Raw genomic sequence first — 22531 nt, 5'->3', positions numbered from 1 at the left:
TGTTAGTTGGTAGGAGCAGCACATTCCCACAGTCCACATTTTAAAACCAGCCTCTTTGCCTTAGGCTTTCTTCTCAGCATTCATCTTATGCGCCTCCACTTCCTGATGTGAAGATTTAGCTCACTTTACGGCCTAATGCACGGAGCTGATTGCCCTGAGAGTTGTTTTCATGGAAGGGGAGTAATGTTTAACAGATTTATAAAAGTTGTGGCAAGTTCTAAATTCAGATTTTTGAACAGCAATTAAAACATACATTACTGCAGAGGTTAGGGGCTTCTTAGGAGGGTGTGGATAAGTGAGTAATTGTCAGGTTAGCGAGCTGAGACTTGTGCACTGCCACATGGATCAGTACTGGGCCCACTGCCATTTACAATCCCTCATGGCAATAAGTAGGTCCTGTTTATCGTAGCGGTTTGCTAATGGCACAAATGGGGAATAATTTGTGAGTAGACAGTGTCTGCAAAAGGTCATATGCAGATTATGTGAGTGGGTGAAAGAGGCTATTCATTCGGTTGGAAGAATAGGAAAAATAAACTGTTATTTAAATGATGTGATGGCAGGAGACAGAAATGTTCAGAAAGGTCTGGGGGCTTCGCAAGTGAAGAACAGGAAGTTAGCAAGCATGTCCACAAAGTAATTAGAAAGATGAGACACAAGAATAAGAAGTTTGGTACTTTGGTTCAGGTATGTTTTGGAGTATTGTGTACAGCTTTTGGTCTCTTTATTTAAGGAAGGATGTACATTGAGGTTATTCAAAGCAGGCTCCCCTAGTTTGATGGAGACACAAGAAACTGCTGGTGCTGGGAGCTTGAATAAAATATAAAATGCTGGAGTAACTCAGCAGGTCAAGCAGCATATCTGGAGGATATAGACAGCAATGTTTAGGGTTGGCAATGTTCAGACTGACGAAGGTCCTGACCTGAATTATTGACTTTGACTCCAGCACTTTGTGTTTTTCTCTAAGTTGAGAGCCCGTCCTGCCCAGAGTATGAGGTGTCTGAGCTAAACTCATGAAAGGTTCCTGAGGAGGCTTTGGTGGTACTTTACCTTCCTGAGATGACGGTGGGGCTGTGGGAGTATCTTAGAACCAGAGCGATGAGAAAGTGGCGACAAGCATTGGACACAGCATCCAAATAAAGTCTGATTCCAGCACACTATCTGGCAAGGGTACAACAACCTGAAGCTGCAGCACTGAATTGTATGTCATCCTGAACCAATTCTCAGGCATGTGCCCACCTTGACAGTCCTCTTTGGAAGGGTCAGGGTGGACATGCTGAGCTTCAAAGAGGTTCAAAACTATAGGAGCAAAGAGGTCCTTCTGCAGTTGTACAGGGCCCTAGTGAGACCGCACCTGGAGTACTGTGTGCACTTTTGGTCTCCAAATTTGAGGAAGGATATTCTTGCTATTGAGGGCATGCAGCGTAGGTTTACTAGGTTAATTCCCAGAATGGCGGGACTGTCGTATATTGAAAGACTGGAGCGACTAGGCTTGTATACACTGGAATTTAGATGGATGAGAGGGGATCTTATCGAAACGTATTAGATTATTAAGGGGTTGGACACGTTAGAGGCAGGAAACATGTTCCCAATGTTGGGGGAGTCCAGAACCAGGGGCCACAGTTTAAGAATAAGGGGTAGGCCATTTAGAACGGAGATGAGGAAAAACTTTTTCAGTCAGAGAGTTGTAAATCTGTGGAATTCTCTGCCTCAGAAGGCAGTGAAGGCCAAGTCTCTGAATGCATTCAAGAGAGAGCTAAATAGAGCTCTTAAGGATAGAGGAGTTAGAGGGTATGGGGAGAAGGCAGGAACGGGGTACTGATTGAGAATGATCAGCCATGATCACATTGAATGGTGGTGCTGGCTTGAAGGGCCGAATGGCCTACTCCTGCACCTATTGTCTATTGTTCCACTGCAGCCTTACCTCGGCCCAAACCCTGGCAGTGTGTGGCCGTGTGTGTTCCTGTGCTGCTGGCTGTGTGTGAGTTCAGGGTGGCACAGTGATGCAGTTGGAGGAGCTGCGCCCTCACAACGCTAGAGACCCGGGTTTGATCCCGACATCGGGGGCTGTCCGTGTGGAGTTGGCACCTTCTCCCTGTGACCATGTGGTTTCCTTCGGGTGCTCCGGTTTCCTCCCACATCCCAAAGACATGCGGGTTTGTAAGCCAATTGGCAGCTGCAAACTGCCCCTCGTGCGTAGGGAATGGATGTGAAAGTGGGATAACATGGAACTAATGTGAACGGGTGATCGACCTGGTCGGCATGGACCCGGTGGGCCGAGGGACTTGTCTCCTTGATGTATTTCTGAACTAAACTGAAAGCTCCGATCTGTCCTATGTGGTGCCAAGCAGTGGTGCTTCAGCATCTGTCTTGGTGCGGGGACACTTCCAGTCACATTGTGGGGACACTCCTAGCCCCGCTAGCCACTGTGATATTGCAGAGTGCGCTGAGCTTTGTGGCGCTGGCCTGTTTATTCGAGGAGCCCTCTGTTGCTAATCTTCACTCCCATGTTTCAGTCTCGGTGATGGATATCCGGGAAATCCAAGTGGGTCACAAGTCGACGGTGATGAAGAAACACGGCAGCAGCTTCTCAGAGAAACGTTGCTTCACCATCGTGTTCGCGGGCAGCCGGAGCAGCCTAGACCTGGTGGCGGCCTCGGAGGAAGAAGGGAAGTGCTGGGTGCGGGGGCTCAAGAAACTCCGCACCAAAGCAGAAACCATGAGCCAGCATGAGAAGATTCATCAATATCCTTTGAGAAATTATGTTTGATCAGATGTGGTCAGGGGTCTTAAGTTCAAAAGTACATAAGTTATAGGAGCAGAATTAGGTAATTCGGCCTATCGAGTTTACTCTGCCATTCAGTCACGGCTCATCTATCTTTCCCTCAACCCCATTCTCCTGCCTTCTTGCCATAATCCCTGACACCCGTTCTAATCAAGAATCTACAAATCTCCATCTTAAAACTATCCATCGGCTTGGCCTCCATTGCCTTCGGTGGCAATGAATTCCACAGGTTCGCCACTCTCTGACTAAAGAAATTCCTCCTCGTCTCCTTTTCAAAGGTACGTCCTTTTATTCTGTGGCTATGGCCTCTGGTCCTGGACTCCCACTAGTGGAAACATCAATTCCATATCCACTCTATCGAGGCCTTTCACTATTTGGTAAGTAACATACCTTAACAGTCATAACAGCTCCTTGCTGCCATAAAAATGCGGGTGACGATTTTGCAAATCTCCCGGGTGCACTGACAGATGGTAAATATACCAGTAGAGAGTAGTTTGAAGTACATGTTTTGGTATCCATTGGAGGCATTTTGGCTCTCAGCATGCATGCTTGTGTGGAAGCAGCATGTGTATGTGTGTGAAAGGTCTGGTGAGTCCACTGCCCACCTGTCCCAGGCCATGGGCACTGCCCAATGTTTTCCTGACAACTATTCCCAACCACGTTATTTCCTTACATCTGTCCACTTGGATCCATGAACACCTCCGGAATGCTGACGAAAACAATGACAACAAAATGAGCTTCGAAGAGGTTAAGAGCCTGTTGAAGATGATCAACATTGAGACAGATGATGAATATGCGTACCAGGTCTTCAAGGTAAGAACCTGTCTGAACGGGGAGAATGTGTGACTGTAAAATCACATGCTCACTTGGTGAATTCTGCTGTAGCCAGGGAGACGCTCGTATGTGCTGGAAGTGGGGTTGTTTTTACAATAAAATATCACTGTTATGAATCTAGTGTGTTGTTACACAAAGGGCTCTGGGTGGGTGTTGCAGTGTGTTGAGACTTGATTGCTTGTTTTGCAAAGTAGGATGATTGATGATAAATGAATAGCATTGTTTCTTGTGGGAGTATTCTAGGCCCACACCCAGGGCCGTTTGTACAGCATTATGGGCCCCCGGGCAAAGCAGTGTACTGGGGCCCCTACCGTTACTCTCCCCCACCCCCCTTTCCCTACCAGCCCCCCCCTGTCGTGCCGGCGAAAAGCACTTACCGAAAAGCACTTAGCGATGGACTTAGGATGCTACATTGTTGCGAAAAGCACTTACAGATCGCTGTGAGAAGCACTTAGGGACCGAAAATGTTGCGAAAAAAGCACTTATTGAACCTACATTTTTAAAGTAGTATTTATTTATTGCAAGTCACTTAACATACACAGATCAGCATGGGGCACCTATGCTCTTGGTCCCCCGGGCAAGTGCCCATCAGGCCCATGCGTTAAGACGGCCCTGCCCACACCTTCTTCATGAACAGATTGTAGAGGTAACAAGGTCTCTGGCTGAAAGTTAATGGCCTGAGAACCATCCCTAATTTCATTAGCAAGCCTAAGGACATTAATGCCTGGTGCTTGAATTGTAGGGTGTTGGGCCAGAGGACTGTGCCTGGGAACTGAGATCTATCTTCCACAGGATTCAGGCCAGATCACAGAGCACAATAGCACCATCCTTTTCAGTAGGTTTGATAATGAAATTAGGGTTGTTTCTCAGTAAACAGAATCCTAACACTTTTGAAGGGGGCTGGTTGGTGTGAATGAGAGAAATACAGAAACTAAAATGGCCAATACCCCATTGGCAGTTAGCAGTACATAATGTGCAGGAAGGAATTGCAGATGCTGGTTTAAACCGAAGATAGACACAAAAAGTATATCGTTCTCAGCATTGTAGCACATCTGTTCCTCAGACAAAGTGAAATGTCCTCAACTGGGTAGAAGTGAATCGACCAGTACCCTAGCTTATGGAACGACCATTCAGAAACCCGAAAATGGAGGCACAGAAGTTGTTCCTGAGTTTGGTGGTGCACGGTGTTGGTGAATTGGGCCGAATGGCCTGTTTCCATGCTGTTCAATTGTGATGTTAAGATATCCCAGCTTGCTGATGCATATAGACAAGTGACCTGGAAGGATATAGTAGATGGAATAAAAACTATGTTTTGTTTGACAAATAAAGAAAATAGTAAGTACTTAGGAAATGGAGACACAACAGATCGCAGATTCTAGAGATTTGAGCAAAAGACTAACTTTTGGAGGAACTCAGCGGTCAGGCAACATCTGTGGAGGGAAATGTATAGATGTTGCTTCAGATCGGGACCCTTCTTCATAATTAGCGATTAGAAAAATCATATGTTGGCTTTTATTACACGAGGTCCTGAGTTCCAGAATGCAACATCTTGTTTCATTTATGTATAAAGTCTTGCAATATAGCTGACAGGTCTGGTCTCCTTGTCGATAGAGATAGATTCTTGTGATAGCTAGAGCGGTCAAAGATTCACCAAACTGATTCTTGGATTGTATCAGGCAAAACTGGGCCCACATTCTCTTGGAACTTGCAAAACCCTTGAGAGGCTTAGCAAAGTAAATGCAGGATTGATGTTTCCTTTGGCTGAGGTGATGAGAGATGTGGGTCACGGTCTCAAAATAGGTTGTCAGCCAGTTAGTTCAGAGGTGACAAATTTCTTCACCCAAAGGGCAGTGAATCTTTGGAATCAAGAGGACTGTGGATGCTCATTCATTGAGTACATTAAGGACTGATACCGAGATTTGTATTTAAAAATTAAGATAGGAAAGTGATATTGGGCGAGTGCAGGAACGTAGCACTGATATAAAAAGATCAGCTACGATCTTATTCAATGTCACTGCAGGCCCCGACTGGCAGACTCCATTTCTTATTTATTCTGTTGTTTTTAATAAACAAGCACAGAGTAAAAGAGCAAGAAAGTAATTTACAAAAGACTAGTTTGGCCACAACCAGAAAACTGTATCCCAATTCTGGGTACCTGATATGAGGAAAGATGGGAAGGGTTTGAAGAGGGTGCAGGAGGGATTCCAGGGAAGAGGGTCTTTAGTGAGGTGATTGGACTGGAGGAGCTGTGGATGTTCTCTTTGGTGCAGAGAAGGTCCGAGAAGATCCAACAAGAGGTGTTCAAACTCGTGAAGGGCAGACACAGGGTTGGTGGAAACTGTTCTCAATGGTGAGAGGGTCAAAACTTTTCTCGCCAATGAATAATTGGGGTCTGCGCCGCTGCTGGAAGAGAGGAGTTTAATTTAATTGTGGTTTTATAGAGGGAGTTGGACAAGATAGGGTGGAAGATATTCCTGTAGGTGGCTATTTCACCTCCTTTGGCAGTGCATAGATGGAAATAGATTTGAATGAAAGGGACCCTAGAATTTGTCCAGAGACGTCACCTTTTTCACATTGAATATGTCTGTCAAGGTGATGAGCAACCTTTCCAACTGATGAAGCAAATTAGATTCTTCTCTGCGCCTTGGGTAACCCTGTCCCTTAGCATGGTCAAAGCTGAGGCTGACGATCAAATACCTATTCTCATGTAAAGTGTCAGGACTAGGAAAAGGTGTGCTTTCGATTTTCTCCCAACACCTTCAAACACACACACACGTACGCACACACACGCATGCACGCACATGCGCATACAAGCACACACACATACACAGTTACAAACAAAATAACACAATGGTGGATACATCAGACTCACATAAATCAACGAGCAGGTATTGGTAAATACACAATGGCTGCACAGTGGCGCAGCACTAGAGGTGCTGCCTTACAGCACCAGAGACCTGGGGTTTGATCCCGACTACGGATGCTGTCTGTACAGAGTTTGTACCATCTTCCCGTGACTTGCGTGGATTTTCTCCTGGATCTTCAGCTTCCTCCCACACTCCAAAGACGTACAGGTTTGTAGGTTCATTGGCTTAGTATAATTGTAAAATTATCCCTAATGTAAAATTATCCCTAATAGGATAGTGTTAATGTGCGGGGATTGTTGGTTGGCACAGAGTCGGTGGGCTGAAGGTCCTGTTTCTGCGATGTATCTCTAAAAAAAAAACAGATCCACACAAATGTACCCCAACCACGCACACTAACATGCACATAATTACACTCACTAACAGACAGACACAGAATGGGTGTGTTGTGGTAGTAACTCAAGTTCCATTACTTTCTGGGGTGGATTGAACTGATCGACTTTAACCTCTTTCAGCAATGCGACAGATCAAAAACAAACAAACTGGAAAAAAGTGAGATCGAGGACTTCTGCAAATTCCTAATGCAACGGCCAGAGCTGGAGCAAATCTTTAGCTATTACTCGGGAGAAGACCAGATCCTGACTGTCAAGGAGCTGAAGAAATTCCTTAAGGAGCAAAAGGAAATTGCCACTGATGAAAATGCAGTCTCGATTATACAAAAGTTTGAGTTGAATGACACAGGTATGGGAAATATTCACCTTCATCTTACCTAGACTGGGGAATACCTCTCAAGTTGATGATAATAACACCTGTGTTTACACAGCAACCAAACTGGAAAATATCAAGGTGCCATGACTGTTTCTGGGTTAATCAATCTTGCAGCATTTGATTGCAAGAGCATCGCAAAGTTATCCTGAAGATGGAAGAGTTACCTGGTTTGAATGATTGGTTTTATGAAATAATCAGTTTTTCTGATTTGTGCAGCAAATTCCATGAATTCACGTTACTCCATTTGCCACTCACTCAGCTGAACTGTGTCCTCCTCTTTGCACCATGTTCAGCACAGACGTTGTGGGCTGAAGGGCCTATCCCCGTGCTGTACTGTGCTATGTACGTGAAACCTGTTTACATCCCTCTCACTAAACTCCTGTCTATTTTTATATCCTCAGCAGCACTGCTGAAAATCCTGCATTTTGGGTGAGATATAATCTGTGGCCCAGTCTGCTGTCTTAAGTAGATGTTTTTTTGTATCTTCTTATGACAGTCAAGGAAGCCATACTCTTAGAACCACCCTGCCGTTCCTGTCCATTATTGCTCACTCCGCTGCACATTGAGGCAATTTACAGTGGCCAACAAGCCCACCAACATGCATGTCTTGGGAATGTGGGAGCACCTAATGGAAACTCGCATGGTTCACAGAGGTCAGGGTCAAACCTGGGTTTCCCGAACTGTCAAATAGCAACGTTACCTGTATGACTGTGCCACCCTTTCAGAGACTGCAGAGCATTGTGTGGTGCTAGTTCCAAGAACAGCAAGGGGAGCTCTTCCCAAAATTTAGGCCAATGTCAGCATAAACTGTCTGATATTTGTGGAACTCTCATGCATGCATAATAACTATTGTAACTGCATTGGCAAGGTGCATAATTGGTTGTAAAGTATTCTGCAGCATTGTGAGAAGGTATACAGTTATTTATCCTGGATGTTCTCCCTCAAAAGCACACAGCACCTGTAGTCAGGATCGAACCCGAGTCTCTGGCGCTGTAAGGCAGCAACTCTACCGCTGTGCCACTGTGCTGTCACTGTGGATGTGGTTTATTTGGATTTTCAGAAAGCTTTTGATAAGGTCCCACATTGGAGGATGGTGAATGAGATTCGAGAGCAGAGAATTAAGCTCAATAAACCGACATGAACTAAGGATTGGGTGAGAGATAGAAAGGAAAAAGTGGGAATAAATGGATCCTTGTCAGGCTGTGACTGGTGGACTGCAGGGATCTGTGTTTGGGCCTCAGCTGCTGGCTATCGCTGCTATCAATGATTTTGCTCATCGTATCTAATAAAACATTGCCAAGTTTTCAATGACAAAAAACGTAGTGAGAATGAGAGCATTGATGAGGAGACGGAGAGGCTTCGAGAGGATGGAGGAATGCTGAGTGAGTCGGCAACAACATGGCCGATGGAGCGTAATGTAGAAACTGTCAGGTCCTTTACTTGAGTGAAAAAGAGAAACAGCAGATATCAAACAGTGAGAGATTGGAAAACGGGAGCTGGGCGTTATAGTTCACCCATGTTTGCTTTAAAGTATTTGACTATAAGGATAGTTTTGTCCAGGAAGGAGCTGGTTTAAACCGGAGATTGACACAAAAAGCTGGAGTAACTTAGCGGGTCAGGCAGCACCTCTGGAGAAAAGGGGTAGGTGACGTTTTGGGTCGAGACCCTTCTTCACACTGAGAGTCAGGGGAAAGGGAAATGAGAATTCAAACACAAAGAGATTTGTGCAACTGGTCTGGTTGAGAGAGTGGAAATGATAAAACTATCTTTCACTAGTTTTCTCTATATCGATATAGAGAAATATAGAACAAATGAATGAAAGATATGCAAAAGGTAACGATGTTCAAGGAAAGGTTGAGCCGACAACGGTCTATTGATAAGGTGAGGTGATAAATAGTTATACAGACAGTGAAACTCAACAGGATGACAGTGAAACTAGTGAAAAATAGTTTTATCATTTCCACTCTCTCAACCTAACCAGTTGCACAAATCGCTTTGTATTTGATTTAATGCATCAAACGTACAGTATACTGACTGGCAAATATACCCATAAGCCTATATGTTTCCATATCCATGTTAATCAACAAACATGGGAGAGTTGGAAGGCTTCACTTCTAGCTGTCCTTATCAAGGATGATTTTCACAAGCTGATCATTGTTATTTCACTGCCAGTCTGAGGGAGAATTCACCCTCCCTTCATTTCTAACTCCATGTTGAATTAAATTTCTGACCCTGAGATTGATTCCATTTTGAATATTGGTCAGTAAGAAATCTGTCACTTTCCTTTCCCTTCTTATGATCTGGAAACAGAAGGATCAGGATGTTCTCTGGCTGAGAGAGATAAAGTGTCGCAGACTGACAGATGCAGCCTCACACTGACTCATGCTGACCTTCAATCATCGGTCCATTGAGCAGAAAGACTATGGTCTAACATTGGTCACATCTTATCTGTAGTAGTACATGCAGTTCTGGTCACTGCACTGCAGAAAAGACATCAAAGGGTTGGAGAGAGAGCAGAGTAAATTCACCAGGATCTCGCCTGGAGGATGCAGTTCAATTATGAAGAGAGACTGGGGAGGCGAGGTCCATTCTTCCCAGAGCAGAGGTTAAGAGACGACATGGTGCAGCTGGAAAGGGTACAGAGAGGATTTACGAGGATGTTGCCAGGACTCGAGGGCCTGAGCTATCCGGATAGGTTGAGCAGGCTAGGACACTATTCCTTTGAGGACACGAGGATGACGGGTGATCTTATTGAGGTATACAAAATTAAGAAAGGAACAAGAAAGGAATAGATTGGGTAGATGCACAGAGTCTCTTGCCCTGAGTAGGGAAATTGAGAACCAGAGGACATAGGTTTAAAGTCAGGGGGGGGAAAGATTTAATCGGAAACTGAGGGGTAACATTTTCACGCAAAGAGTGGTAGGTGTATGGATCGAGCTACCGGAGGAGGTAGTTGAGGCAGGTATTATCGCAATGTTTAAGAAACATTTAGGTAGGTACGAGGATAGGACAGGTTTAGAAGGATATGGGCCAAATGCAGGCAGGTGGGACTAGTGTAGATGGGACATGTTGGCCAATGTGGGCAAGTTGGTCTGAAGGGCCTGTTTCCACACTGTAAGACTCTGTGACTCTATGATTGAGCCTTATGATGATTATGTTCATCGCATGTAGGTATGTAGGTTAATTGGCTGGGTAAATGTAAAAATTGTCCCTAGTGGGTGTAGGATAGTGTTAATGTACGGGGATCACTGGGCGGCACGGACTTGGAGGGCCGAAAAGGCCTGTTTCCGGCTGTAGATATATGATATGATATGATATGATGATATGATATGATATGATATGATATGATATGTTTCTAACAGAATTTCTGCTGCCTCTGAGTTGCACAGAGGAATTTGTTTAACAAAACATAATAAGTTATTAATAAAAGCATTTCCCATTACAGAGCAGGAACTAAGAATATAATGAATAGCTATTGGAAAGAATTTCTCACATTGCGGTTGCATCAAAATAGAAATGATTGAATGACTTGTTTACAGAGTTGCTGAGAATTCAGTTTGGCTGAGGGTGTGAGCGTGGCACTCCCATTAGCAATTGTTATTCACATTTCATAGAGTTGTGCAGCATAAAAATTAGCCCTTCAGCCCAACTCATCCATGCCAATCATGATGCTTATCTCCACTAATCACATTTACTTGCATTAGGCCTGTTCCTCTACAAATAAAAACATTAAAAAATAGAAAATAGGTGCAGGAGGAGGCCATTTGGTCCTTCAAGCCAGCACCGCCATTCAATGTGATCATGGCTGATCGTCCACAATCAGTAACCTGTGCCTGCCTTTTCCCCATAACCCTTGATTTCACTAGCCCCGAGAGCTCTATCTAACTCTCTTTTAAATTCAACTAGTGAATTGGCCTCCACTGCCTTCTGCGGTAGAGAATTCCACAAATTCACAACACTTTGGGTGAAAAAGTTTATTTTCAGCTCAATTTCCTTTCCAAATGCCTGTTAAACTTGGTAATTTTTTCTGTCTCCACAATCTCTCCTGGCAGGTCATTCTAGATAACCACCACTTTTCTCTATTGGTCTTTTTAATCCTGCCCTGCTTTACCCTTCAACTCATGGACCATGGCATCTGAGAAGCAGCAGAAGAAGTAGTGATTGTCATGTTGAAACATATAACATCCTTAAGATGACTGACAGGGTTGTTCTTGAGGTATTTAATTCGGTGGGAGAACCTCAGACTAGGGGACATGGTTACAAGATAGTGGTGGTCTTTTAAAACGGAATCATGTTGGAATTTCTTCTTTCAGAGGCAGAGAGCTGATCTTCGTGAGGTGTGTCAATCATGAAGGGAATTTATAGGGTGAATGCAGCCTTTTACCCAAGGTAGGGGCATAGAGAACCAGAGGATATGAGTTTAAGGTGAGAGGAGAAAGATTTAACAGGAACCTGAGAGGCAACCTGTTCACTCAGAGGGTGATGGATTTATGGAACAAGCTGCCGGAAGAGGTTGTTGAAGCGGGCACTGTAACATAATTTGAAAGACACTTGGACAGGTACATGGATAGGAAAAGTTTAGAGGAATTTGGGCTAAATACAGGCAAATTGGACTAGCTTAGGTGGGGCATCATGTTGGCATGGGCGGGTTGGTCGAGGGTCCTGTTGCCGCGTGGTCTAATCTAAGGCCCCTCTCGGTCATGACTGACCATGGGTGATGCATCCTGGTTGTTGGTTGCTTGCTCCAAACCTCGGCTAGAGCAGCGTGGATGTGTGGTCGGATGCAAGCCTGAGCGATGTCATATGAAGGGCAGGCTGTTGCCCGTGCAGCACATCCCCCCCCCTCTCCACGTCGCTGATCGATCCAAAGGAACAGCAGAGCCGTTACAGTTTGGCACCAGCGCCATCGCAGGAGCTGCCAGAACGACGAACTGCCTTAGGGACTCCGACTCCGGATCTTTCTTGAGGTTCGCTCCTGGAGCCTTTTCCATGATTGGATATGGCCACGAGGCAGTGGAGGTTTTAGATCAGAGTTTTCCCTCTCCTAGATGGACTGCCTTCCCAGGCTGACGAGCCTCATCTACCCGAGACTCGTGGGGGCGGGAGCGTCGACCTTCCCGTCTCTAGCACCTGCCCACTGCAGTGGGCCTTCCATCGCCCGGCTCGGCCGCGAGACGTGTCAGCGCCCGGTGCGGCTCGGCCGCGGGGACTTCCATCCCCTTGCGGGGACTGTGCGGGCCGGTCGGGGACGAGCTGTCTGTCCGTGGGCGTGGGGAAGAGAGTGGAAGTTTTGTTGCCTCCATCACAGTGAGGGGTTGTTTGGAGTCACTGTGATGGACGTTTGTGTTGGGGTCATGTGTCTTGTGTTCTTTTTTTTTGTGTGACTGCTATGTAATTTTGTTCGGTACCTTGGTACCGAATGACAAATAAAGCTCTGTTGACAAATAAAGCTCTGTTGACTGGTACAGTTCTAGGGAACCATCACTGCGGCAGGATCTCAGGAGGACGTTGAGATGGGTGATCTATTTAACACTTCTGGTGAAACATGGTTATGAGTGTTTCAGTCTTTAACCTTAGATAATGGTTGCCACTGTCACTGAGCGGGAGGGGAGGGATGTTTTGGGGCTCTCTTCCACCAGTAATTGTCAGCTGCAACTCAACAACCAAATGTGACAAGACCTCAGAGTTTTCATCCGATCTGTTGGTTCACCCAAGTTGTCGTTTATTCCAACTTTGTTTGCTGGTGTAGCGACCATAGAGAATGGTCCAGGTCGTCGAACCCTCGGATTGGCCAGCGAGGTCACGTGGGAACGCGACCATGAGGATTGGTCCAGCAAACGACATCGCTGATTGGCCAGCGATGTCAGGTGCGCGTTTGGCGCCCGATTTAGGCAGTTCGGCGAAGTCTTCAAGGAAGACAGTAAGTTTATATTGGTTGTCCTGTAACTTGTTGTTTTGACTCTGTATTCGTGTATTGCGGCTGCAATAAACTTCGTCTACAACTAGCAAGTTTCGGACTCACCATATTGGTGACCCCGAACGTGATCTGGACGATCACCAACTGAGCAGGAACCCGACGCCTCGTTGACGATGACCGAGCAGGGCACACCGGAGTCAAGCGCGGCAGGCGTTCATCTTCCGTTATTTTGGACGTACGCACCGCAAGCTTGGTTTATCCACGCCGAGGCTCAATTCCACATAAAGAAGGTGTCGGACGATTCCACGAAGTACTTCTACCTCGTCAGCGCTCTATCGCCGGACACAACCAAGCGCATGATGCGGTTTATCATAAATTCACCTGCGGAAGACAAATATGAAACCATGAAGAAGGCATTACTGCGAACCTTCGGGTTAAATAAGCATGGTGGTGCGGCAAAACTTCTGCACCTACCGGAGCTTGGAGACCAACTGCCTTCCGTCCGCATGGCCGAAATGATGGTGCTAGCCGGTGAGCATACGGATTGCCCGATGTTTGAACAGGCATTCCGCGAGAAACTTCCCGAGGATGTCCGACTGCTGCTTACGGATTGTTCTTTTAAGGACCCCGAAGCATATGCAGCGAAAGCGGACGCGCTCATAGCGGCAAAAAACAAGGCAAGTGATTCCATCAACAAAGTCTCGACATCGGTGACCACGCCACAGCGACGGCAAGATGGCGCCACGTCTCCCGCCAATTCTCCGAAAGCCCGCCAAAAAGATCCGCACAAGCGCGGCTGGTGCTATTATCACCTACGATGGGGTAACGAATCCCGCAACTGTCGTTTGCCTTGTACCTTCGCGGGAAATGCCTCGGCCGATCGTACATAGGGGCAGTTACGATTGGCCAGAACCGGCGCCTCTATGTCCATGATCGATTCACGGACACAGAATTTTTGGTAGACACCGGAGCCATCGTCAGCATAGTGCCGCCGACCGACCTCGAAACCAGATCGGGTAAGACAGGTCCCACCCTCATCGCGGTTAACGGCAGCCCAATTCGCACTTTCGGCACACGGAAGATGTCCCTTGCGTTAGGCCTCCGCACGTATGAATGGCCATTCATCATAGCCGACGTCAAACAAGCGATCCTGGGCGCAGATTTTCTCTGGGCTTTTTCACTGGTCCCTGATGTCCGCGGTAACGACCTCCGACCCGCTGCTGAAGACGAGCACATCGCTCCGGCAATCGCCTCCTCGCCCAGCCCTACTGTCCAGGCCGTCGTCGCGGCCCCCGACTCGTATGCTGCGATTCTGGCAGAGTTCCCAGAGCTGCTCGTCCAACGTTTTGACGCACCTTCAGCTAAGCACGGTGTGGTCCATCACATCCGCACCGAAGGCCCTCCCGTTTTCGCTCGGGCCAGGAGACTACCGCCAGACAAACTGGTGGTGGCACGGGCAGAGTTCAGGAAGATGGAGGAAATGGGAATTGTTCGTCAGTCTGACAGCCCGTGGGCCTCGCCGTTACACATGGTCTCCAAGGCATCTGGGGGGTGGAGGCCATGTGGCGATTATCGGCGTCTCAATGCTGTCACCACGGCTGATCGCTACCCCATACCGCACCTACAGGACTTTTCATCTGGACTGGAAGGAGCGGTGGTGTTTTCCAAAATCGATTTGGTGCGAGGATACCATCAGATTCCGGTGCGACCGGAGGACATACAAAAAACTGCAACTATTACTCCGTTCGGGTTGTTTGAATGGTTGCGTATGCCTTTCGGTTTAAAGAACGCGGCACAGGCTTTCCAGCGACTGATGGACCGCGTGGGCAGGGGTTTACCCTTTGTGTTTATTTATTTAGACAACATCCTGGTAGCCAGCCCCTCAGTGCAAGAACACCAGGCCCATTTGCGGACCGTGTTCCAGCGGCTCCAAGACCACGGGCTCATTATTCAACCCTCCAAATGTCAATTCGGCCTGCCTGCTCTCGATTTTCTAGGTCACAGAATTACCCCTGCCGGCGCTGTCCCTTTGCCAGAGAAGGTGGAGGCTATCCGGGCTTTCCCCAGGCCTACCACAGTAAAAGGGCTGCAGGAGTTCGTAGGCATGGTTAATTTCTACCATAGATTCGTTCCGGCAGCGGCGCGAGTCCTGCGCCCACTTTTCCAATGCCTTGCAGGTAATCCGGTAGAGTTGTTGTGGTCCCCGACCGCAGAGTCGGCTTTTACGGCAGCTAAGGCAGCCTTGGCAGACGCCACCATGCTGGTCCATCCGAGCCCCTCCGCCCCCACGGCCCTGACGGTTGACGCCTCTGACGTGGCGGTGGGCGGGGTTCTGGAGCAGCAGGTTGGTGGCCGTTGGCAGCCTTTAGCGTTTTTCAGCCGGCAACTAAATTCGGCCGAGCTGAAATATAGCGCATTTGACCGAGAGCTTCTAGCTCTCCATTTAGCTGTCCGTCATTTCAGGTATTTCCTCGAGGGCCGCCCATTTGTGGCATTTACGGACCACAAGCCATTAACATTTGCTTTTTTGAAATTGTCTGACCCATGGTCGGCCCGCCAGCAGCGGCACCTGACTGCTATCTCAGAATTTACCACAGATGTCCGTCATATCGCGGGTAAGCTGAATGCCGTTGCTGACGCCCTGTCTAGACCTGCTTTTCCCCCTATTTCGGCGGTGGACTGCGAAGTGGATCCCCAGGAGCTCGCGGAGGCACAGCTCCTGGCGGATACCGTTTCGACGTACCAGTCCACCACTTCGGGATTGAAGTTGGCCCAGGTAGCTTGTGGGTCGGAGGGCACGAAAGTCTGGTGCGATGTTTCTCTTCCTCGCCCCAGGCCGGTAGTACCGCCCTCCCTTCAGCGCCGGGTTTTCGATGCCATTCATGGGCTGGCACACCCGTCCATCCGCTCCACCTCTGCCTTGGTGGCAGCGAGGTTTGTCTGGCATGGCCTGCGGAAACAGGTAGCGGGATGGGCACGTTCCTGCGTGCCCTGTCAGACCGCTAAGGTCCAGCGCCACGTCCAGCCCCCCGTACAGGATTTCGAAGTCCCGGCTTTTCGTTTTTTCCACATCCACGTGGATTTGGTCGGGCCTTTGCCTTCCTCCCGGGGCTACACCCACCTCCTCACGGTGGTGGATCGGTTCACCCGGTGGCCAGAGGCTTTCCCATTGTGTGATATCTCGTCAGCGTCTTGTGCTAGGACTTTGGCCCTTCACTGGGTAGCTCGTTTCGGGGTCCCGGCAGTTATTACAACTGACAGAGGACCACAGTTCACTTCGTCCCTCTGGGCCGCGCTGGCGGAACTGTACGGGTCCAAATTACAACCCACAACTGCATATCACCCCCAGGCAAATGGACTCGTAGAAAGGTTCCACCGCCAACTTAAGGCGTCCCTCTGTGCAAGGCTTGAAGGCCCAGACTGGGTAGACCAACTCCCTTGGGTTCTGTTGGGCATCCAGACGGCTCCTAAGCCAGATCTCGGTGCGTCGTCCGCAGAGCTGGTATATGGCTCGACCCTTCGAGTACCTGGAGATCTGTTTCCGGACACTTCAGCCCTGCTCCCTACAGTCCCATCAGCGTTAGCAGCTCTCCGGGAACGGGTGGGCTCCCTGGCTCCAGTGCCGACTTCACGTCATGGGTGTCCCATGGTACATGAACCGTCTTCCCTGAAGGACTGTGAGTTTGTTTTTTTGCGTAAAGATGCCCATCGCGCCCCGTTGCAGAGGGTCTATCAAGGGCCGTTTCGGGTTTTACGTAAGGGAACGGCTACTTTCACCTTAGACATGGGCAGCAAGAGTGAACTCGTCTCGGTGTCCCGGCTCAAACCTGCCCATTTGGACCCAGATCAACCAGTCCTGGTCGGTCAAACCCCTAGAAGAGGCCGACCTCCGTTAGTTCCGCCCAGTCCACAAACCCCCATTCCGACAGTTCCTCCGGGACCTCCAGTTTCGGCAGTTCCCCTAGGACCCCCCGTTTCGGCAGTTCCTCCAGGACCCCCCGTTCCGGTAGTTCCTCCAGAACCTCCCGTTCCGGCTGTTCCACCAAGTCCGGAACCTCCGGCTCCTGTGGTTCAGGCTGTCCCTCTCCGTACTCGTTATGGTCGCGAAATCCGGCTCCCTGCTAGGTTCCGCACCTCGGGTTCTGGGGGGGGTCATGTAGCGACCATAGAGAATGGTCCAGGTCGTCGAACCCTCGGATTGGCCAGCGAGGTCACGTGGGAACGCGACCATGAGGATTGGTCCAGCAAACGACATCGCTGATTGGCCAGCGATGTCAGGTGCGCGTTTGGCGCCCGATTTAGGCAGTTCGGCGAAGTCTTCAAGGAAGACAGTAAGTTTATATTGGTTGTCCTGTAACTTGTTGTTTTGACTCTGTATTCGTGTATTGCGGCTGCAATAAACTTCGTCTACAACTAGCAAGTTTCGGACTCGCCATACTGGCACTTTATCATGTTAGTCGTGCCTGGTGTGCCTTCTGAACACCCTTCTATACAACCCTAACACCACAGCAATTATAGAGGGAGGGAGAAATACTTTTTCTTTCTTTATCACAACACAAAAATAGGCCATTTGGTCCATTGGGTCTGTGCTAGCTCCAGGACTGTAGTTCCATCAATTCCATTCCCACTCCCTTTATTTCCTTGAACAACTGTGACATATTCCCCCTCACACATGCTCATCAACTTCTCTTTGATTCTTTTTACCACTAACTTGTGCAATGGGATAATATACATATGGCGATTAACCTCTCAACCTATCTCTGGAATGTAGGAGGAACATCCGGAGGTAGCCCACAGAGTTATGGTTTGGAATTTGCAAACACCACACAGACCAAGGACCAGGGTTGGGGATTGAACTCGGATCCTTGGAGCTGATCAAATTTCTTCAGAGATATAGCATGGAAACAGGCCCTTTGGCCCATCGAATCCACGCCAACCATCATTCACATTTGTTCTATGTTATTCCACTTTCGCATCCACTCCCTACGCACTGGGGACAATTTAGAAAGGCGAGTTAACCTGCAAATCTGCACTTCTTTTGGATGTGAGGGGAAACCGGAGCACCCGGAGGAAACCCACCGGGAGAACGTGCTAATAGTCCACACATTTAAATAATTTTAAAGGTAATGATTTCATTTATATGTTACTCCACCTGGTCGGGCTATGTGGCAGTGTACATATTTCTGCGCCTGTTGCCCAGTTTGGAGATACCAGATATGTCTACTGCTGAGGACTGAGTTATATATGGCACAATGATGAGGTCCTCTCAGTCCTGTGCGATCCAGTTACCACTCTGTGCTCTCCATTGCCAAAGTCTGCACTCTCTGATCCTAAGGCGTGTGCTCTCCAGAGGACTTTATCCAAGGACAACACTGTACGTTGCTGAGGAAGGTGAAGGTAAAAGTGTTTAAAGTTGGAGAAATAAGTCTCAAATGAGTGATAATGACCTTGAAATTGTTCTTGATTTTTTCAGCTAAGAAGAACCTGCTGTTTACCCAAGATGGCTTCATGATGTACTTGTTGTCTGGAGACGGGGATATATTTAACACCGACCATGACCAAGTCTACCAGGACATGAGCCAGCCACTCAGCCACTACTTCATCTCCTCCTCGCATAACACCTATCTGATGGAGGACCAGCTGGGAGGACCAAGCAGTACCGAGGCCTATATCAGGTTGTTATCCCCTCCTTACTGGAGCATGCTGGTCCTATACTCTGATCACCTGGTCTTTAAATGACACCTACATGTCTGATATGGACAAACCCAATAACATCTGCTCTCAATTTATTCTCCCTAGCACCTGGCTGATATTGTTGTGTCCTGCTTTACACCATTTTAGTACGTTCCTCCAAGGTCCAGGTTTATCCTCATTCATAACTATCTTAAAATATATGGAATTGTTCTCAAAATGCTCTCCCACTGAAAACCAGTCACCTGGGCAGATTTATTTCCCAATACAAGGTCCAGTATGGCCCTGTCTTGAGTTGGGCTATCCTCATTGTTTTAAGAAACCCTCTTGGATACACCTAACAAATTGTGCCCCATCTAGGCCTTTTGCACTAATGAAGTCCCAGTCAATATTGGGGAAATTAATATGTGTAGGAAGGAGCTGCAGATGTTGGCCTACACCAAAGACTCTTGGTCTCGACCTGAAATGTCACCCAATCCTTCTCTCCAGAGATCCTGCCTGTCCCACTGAGTTACTCCAGCAATTTGTGTCTATCTTTTGGGGAAATTAGTGTCTCCCAATGTATCAATCTTTTTTCTTTTCCATCTTTCCATAATCTGTCTTAAGTATCTGTTCCTCTATTTCGTGCTGTTTATTAGGAGGCCTATAGTAGATTCCCATTAGGTTGATTACACCTTTCGTACTTTGATCTCTATCTATATTGCCTAATTGGATGCACCCTTCAGTATGTCCTCTCGGAATGCCGCTGTGACATTCTCCTTGATTAGGAATGCAACTCCTCCACCTGTTTTACCTGTCTCACTATCACATTGGGAGCATGAGAACCCTGAAACAATGCTACAATGTACTGTAATTGCTACAATGAGTGAGATAGTCAAATGAATATTAGAAACATTTTACTTATAGTCAACATGTCTCAAACTGGCGGGTTTTGGTTTAGGAAGACAGGTAGAGGTTCACTGCAAATTTGAAGAAGAATGTTTCATCCAGAGGGTGGTTGGAATCTGGAATTCATTGTCTGAGATGTGATGGAGGCAGTGGCTCTCAAAATATTTAATAGCAATCAAGACAAGTACATGAAGTACAAGTACATAGAAGGCTGAGGCCCATACGCTGGCAAATGGGATTAGTATAAATGGCTACTCGATGGTCAGCTTGGATATGATGGGCCGAAGGGCTTGTCTCTGCTCTGTATGACACAGTGGTCTTGTGCAGCTCAGAGTCAGAGACTATGAGGATGAAGCCTACATAAGATGTGGTAGTGGAGACTTGACACATAGCACCTCAGTTCACGCGAGGCAACAGTGGAGGAGTAGATCCCAGACCAGAGGAACAGGAACACCACCAAAGAATCTTGATGATAAAAGATATCAGAGGCTTCATCACAAATCCATCAGAGCTCGATAACAGGTCTACAATGGCGAGGAGCCAATTAGGAAAGACTTCAACCCAATTATCTTTAAGGGCGCAGCTAGAGGAGAGCCGGGCTTAATCCTGACCTCGGGTGCTGTCGGGGTGGAGTTTGCACGTTCTCCCTGTGACTGTGCAGGTTTCCTCTGGGTGCTCTGGTTTGCTTCCACATCCCAAAGAAGTGTGGTTTTGTAGGTTAATTGGCCTCTGCATAGTGCCCCTAGTGCGCAGGGAGCAGATGAGGATAACATAGAACTAGTGTGAATGGGTGGGTGGGATAAAATGGAACTAGTGTGAATGGGTGGGTGGGATAAAATGGAACTAGTGTGAATGGGTGATCGATGGTCAGTGTGCTCAGTGGGCTCTCTCCACAGGGGCTCTCTCCATGCTGTCTCTCAACGACTAAACTAAAAATAGGGCAAGCTTTGTGCCAAATTTATACTGCGATAGTGTACATTTGGTCTTTTGCTTATGCAATTGTTTTCATCATTAAACAAAGACGAAGCATATGTGTTGCTTTAAGAATTGTTGCCTGTGGCCAGCTGCTCTCCATATGTGCCTAGGCTTCTCACTCGGGAACTGGGCAGGACTGAGATGCCTGTGGGAGGACATTTCTGCATGAACACTGTTCCTCACTGCAAACATTTGCTTAATACAGATAGTTTGGCTTTAGGTTTATTATTATTGTCACATGCACCGAGGTACAGCAAAAAGTTTTATTCTGCATGCTAATCAATCAGATCAACTAATACCAAAAATAAATGCGCACAAGTCAAACAGTTGGGAGAGTAATGGGGAAGATACAGAGTGCAAAATGTATATTTCTCAGCGGAGTAGCACACCAAAGATAGACACAAAATTCTGGAGTAACTCAGCGGAACAGGCAGTATCTTTGGATAGAAGGAATGGGTGACATTTCGGGACAACCATTCCTTCTCTCCAGAGATGCTGCCTGTCCCGCTGAGTTACTTCAGCATTTTGTGTCTATCTTCGGTGTAAACCAGCATCTGCTGTTCCTTCCCACACATTGTCGCACACCATTTTCCTAGACAAAGTCCAATGTTGAAATGGGGTAGAGGTGAACCATAAAATATCACTAGAACATGAAGAAATTGTGCTAGATTTACAGGTAGAAAATAGATTTAAAAGTGTAAAAGGATTGTATCAGATGATAGTAGATCCTCATCTATGAAGAGTATCCAAAGAGATGCCAAACTCTGGCATCATCTCGGAGATGCATCTTTGTTAATGCTTCATATAATTCCTAGTATTTTAGAGAGAGGCACTGAGACAGTCTCAGCCGATTTATAATGTGCATCTTGAAATCAGCAGCAAACTCACAACATTCGATGTGGGATTCATGTTTTCCAGAGCTCTCCTGAGGGGCTGCCGCTGTGTGGAGTTGGACTGCTGGGAGGGGCAAAACGGAGAGCCGATCATCTACCATGGGTACACACTCACCTCAAAAATCCTCTTCAAGGATGTCATTACAACCATCAGGGATTACGCCTTCACGGTAAGACGACACTGAATGTCCCCAGTAACTGACTGTGGGTTTTCTGAGGTGAACCGTTGGATAACTGAGACTGTGATCAACTGTGATTCAATACTCCTTTTTACCAAAAAGGACTTGGAGAAATCAGGGAAGGGGATGGGGATTTCAGAATATATTCCCATTAAAGCAGAAGTGGTCTTAGATATGTCAGTGGTTTTAAAAGTGGATAAATCTCCAGAGCCTGAGGAGATGTATCCTACTGTTATGGAGGTAAGGGAGGATCTAGCTGAGGCTCTGAGAGAGATTTTATACCTCCAATGCCAACAGATATTTGGCAACAAATATGGTTTCTTTATTCAGAGCGGAATCGGGGATAAGGCATGTGATTCACAAGTTACAGGAGTAGAATTAGGCCATTCGGCCTATCGAGCCTACTACACCATAGGTTTCAATGAGGTCCCCCCTCAACCTTCTAAACACCAGCGAGTAGAGGCCCAGTGCTGTCAAACGCTCATACAGGGCAGTGAGTCTAACATCCGTGATAGGGACGTTTTGGGGAAAAGGACAGGATTAATCTGCACCTGGAAAGGCTGGGGTAATCAAAGATACTCTGGTTTTGTTAGTAGGCGAACCAGTCTGATTAATGTCATAGAAACTTCGGAATGTGCATGTGCAGGCAGGTAAGAGTTTGTCTTTGACTCATGCTCGGCACTAATATTGTAGGCTAATGAGTCTGCAGGTGCTGTACTGTTCTATGTTCTAATAATCCT

The 22531-nt window shown here is 47.3% G+C and overlaps 1 protein-coding gene across 2 annotated transcripts in view; it reads left to right on the top strand.

The window, feature by feature from the left end:
* LOC144607766 (1-phosphatidylinositol 4,5-bisphosphate phosphodiesterase delta-3-like) overlaps positions 1-22531 on the top strand; it is a 56454-nt gene that overhangs the window by 11497 nt on the left and 22426 nt on the right. For both annotated transcript variants that reach the window (XM_078424821.1, XM_078424822.1), the window contains exons 3-7: positions 2514-2742; positions 3466-3595; positions 6996-7221; positions 18639-18840; positions 21638-21782. In XM_078424821.1, coding sequence (XP_078280947.1) covers positions 2514-2742; positions 3466-3595; positions 6996-7221; positions 18639-18840; positions 21638-21782 — 932 coding nt within the window. The remainder of the gene's footprint in view (positions 1-2513; positions 2743-3465; positions 3596-6995; positions 7222-18638; positions 18841-21637; positions 21783-22531) is intronic.

Source organism: Rhinoraja longicauda, chromosome 29 (assembly GCF_053455715.1).
Source record: "Rhinoraja longicauda isolate Sanriku21f chromosome 29, sRhiLon1.1, whole genome shotgun sequence".
Lineage (NCBI taxonomy): Eukaryota > Metazoa > Chordata > Chondrichthyes > Rajiformes > Arhynchobatidae > Rhinoraja > Rhinoraja longicauda.
This window is presented reverse-complemented; position numbering and strand designations above follow the sequence as displayed.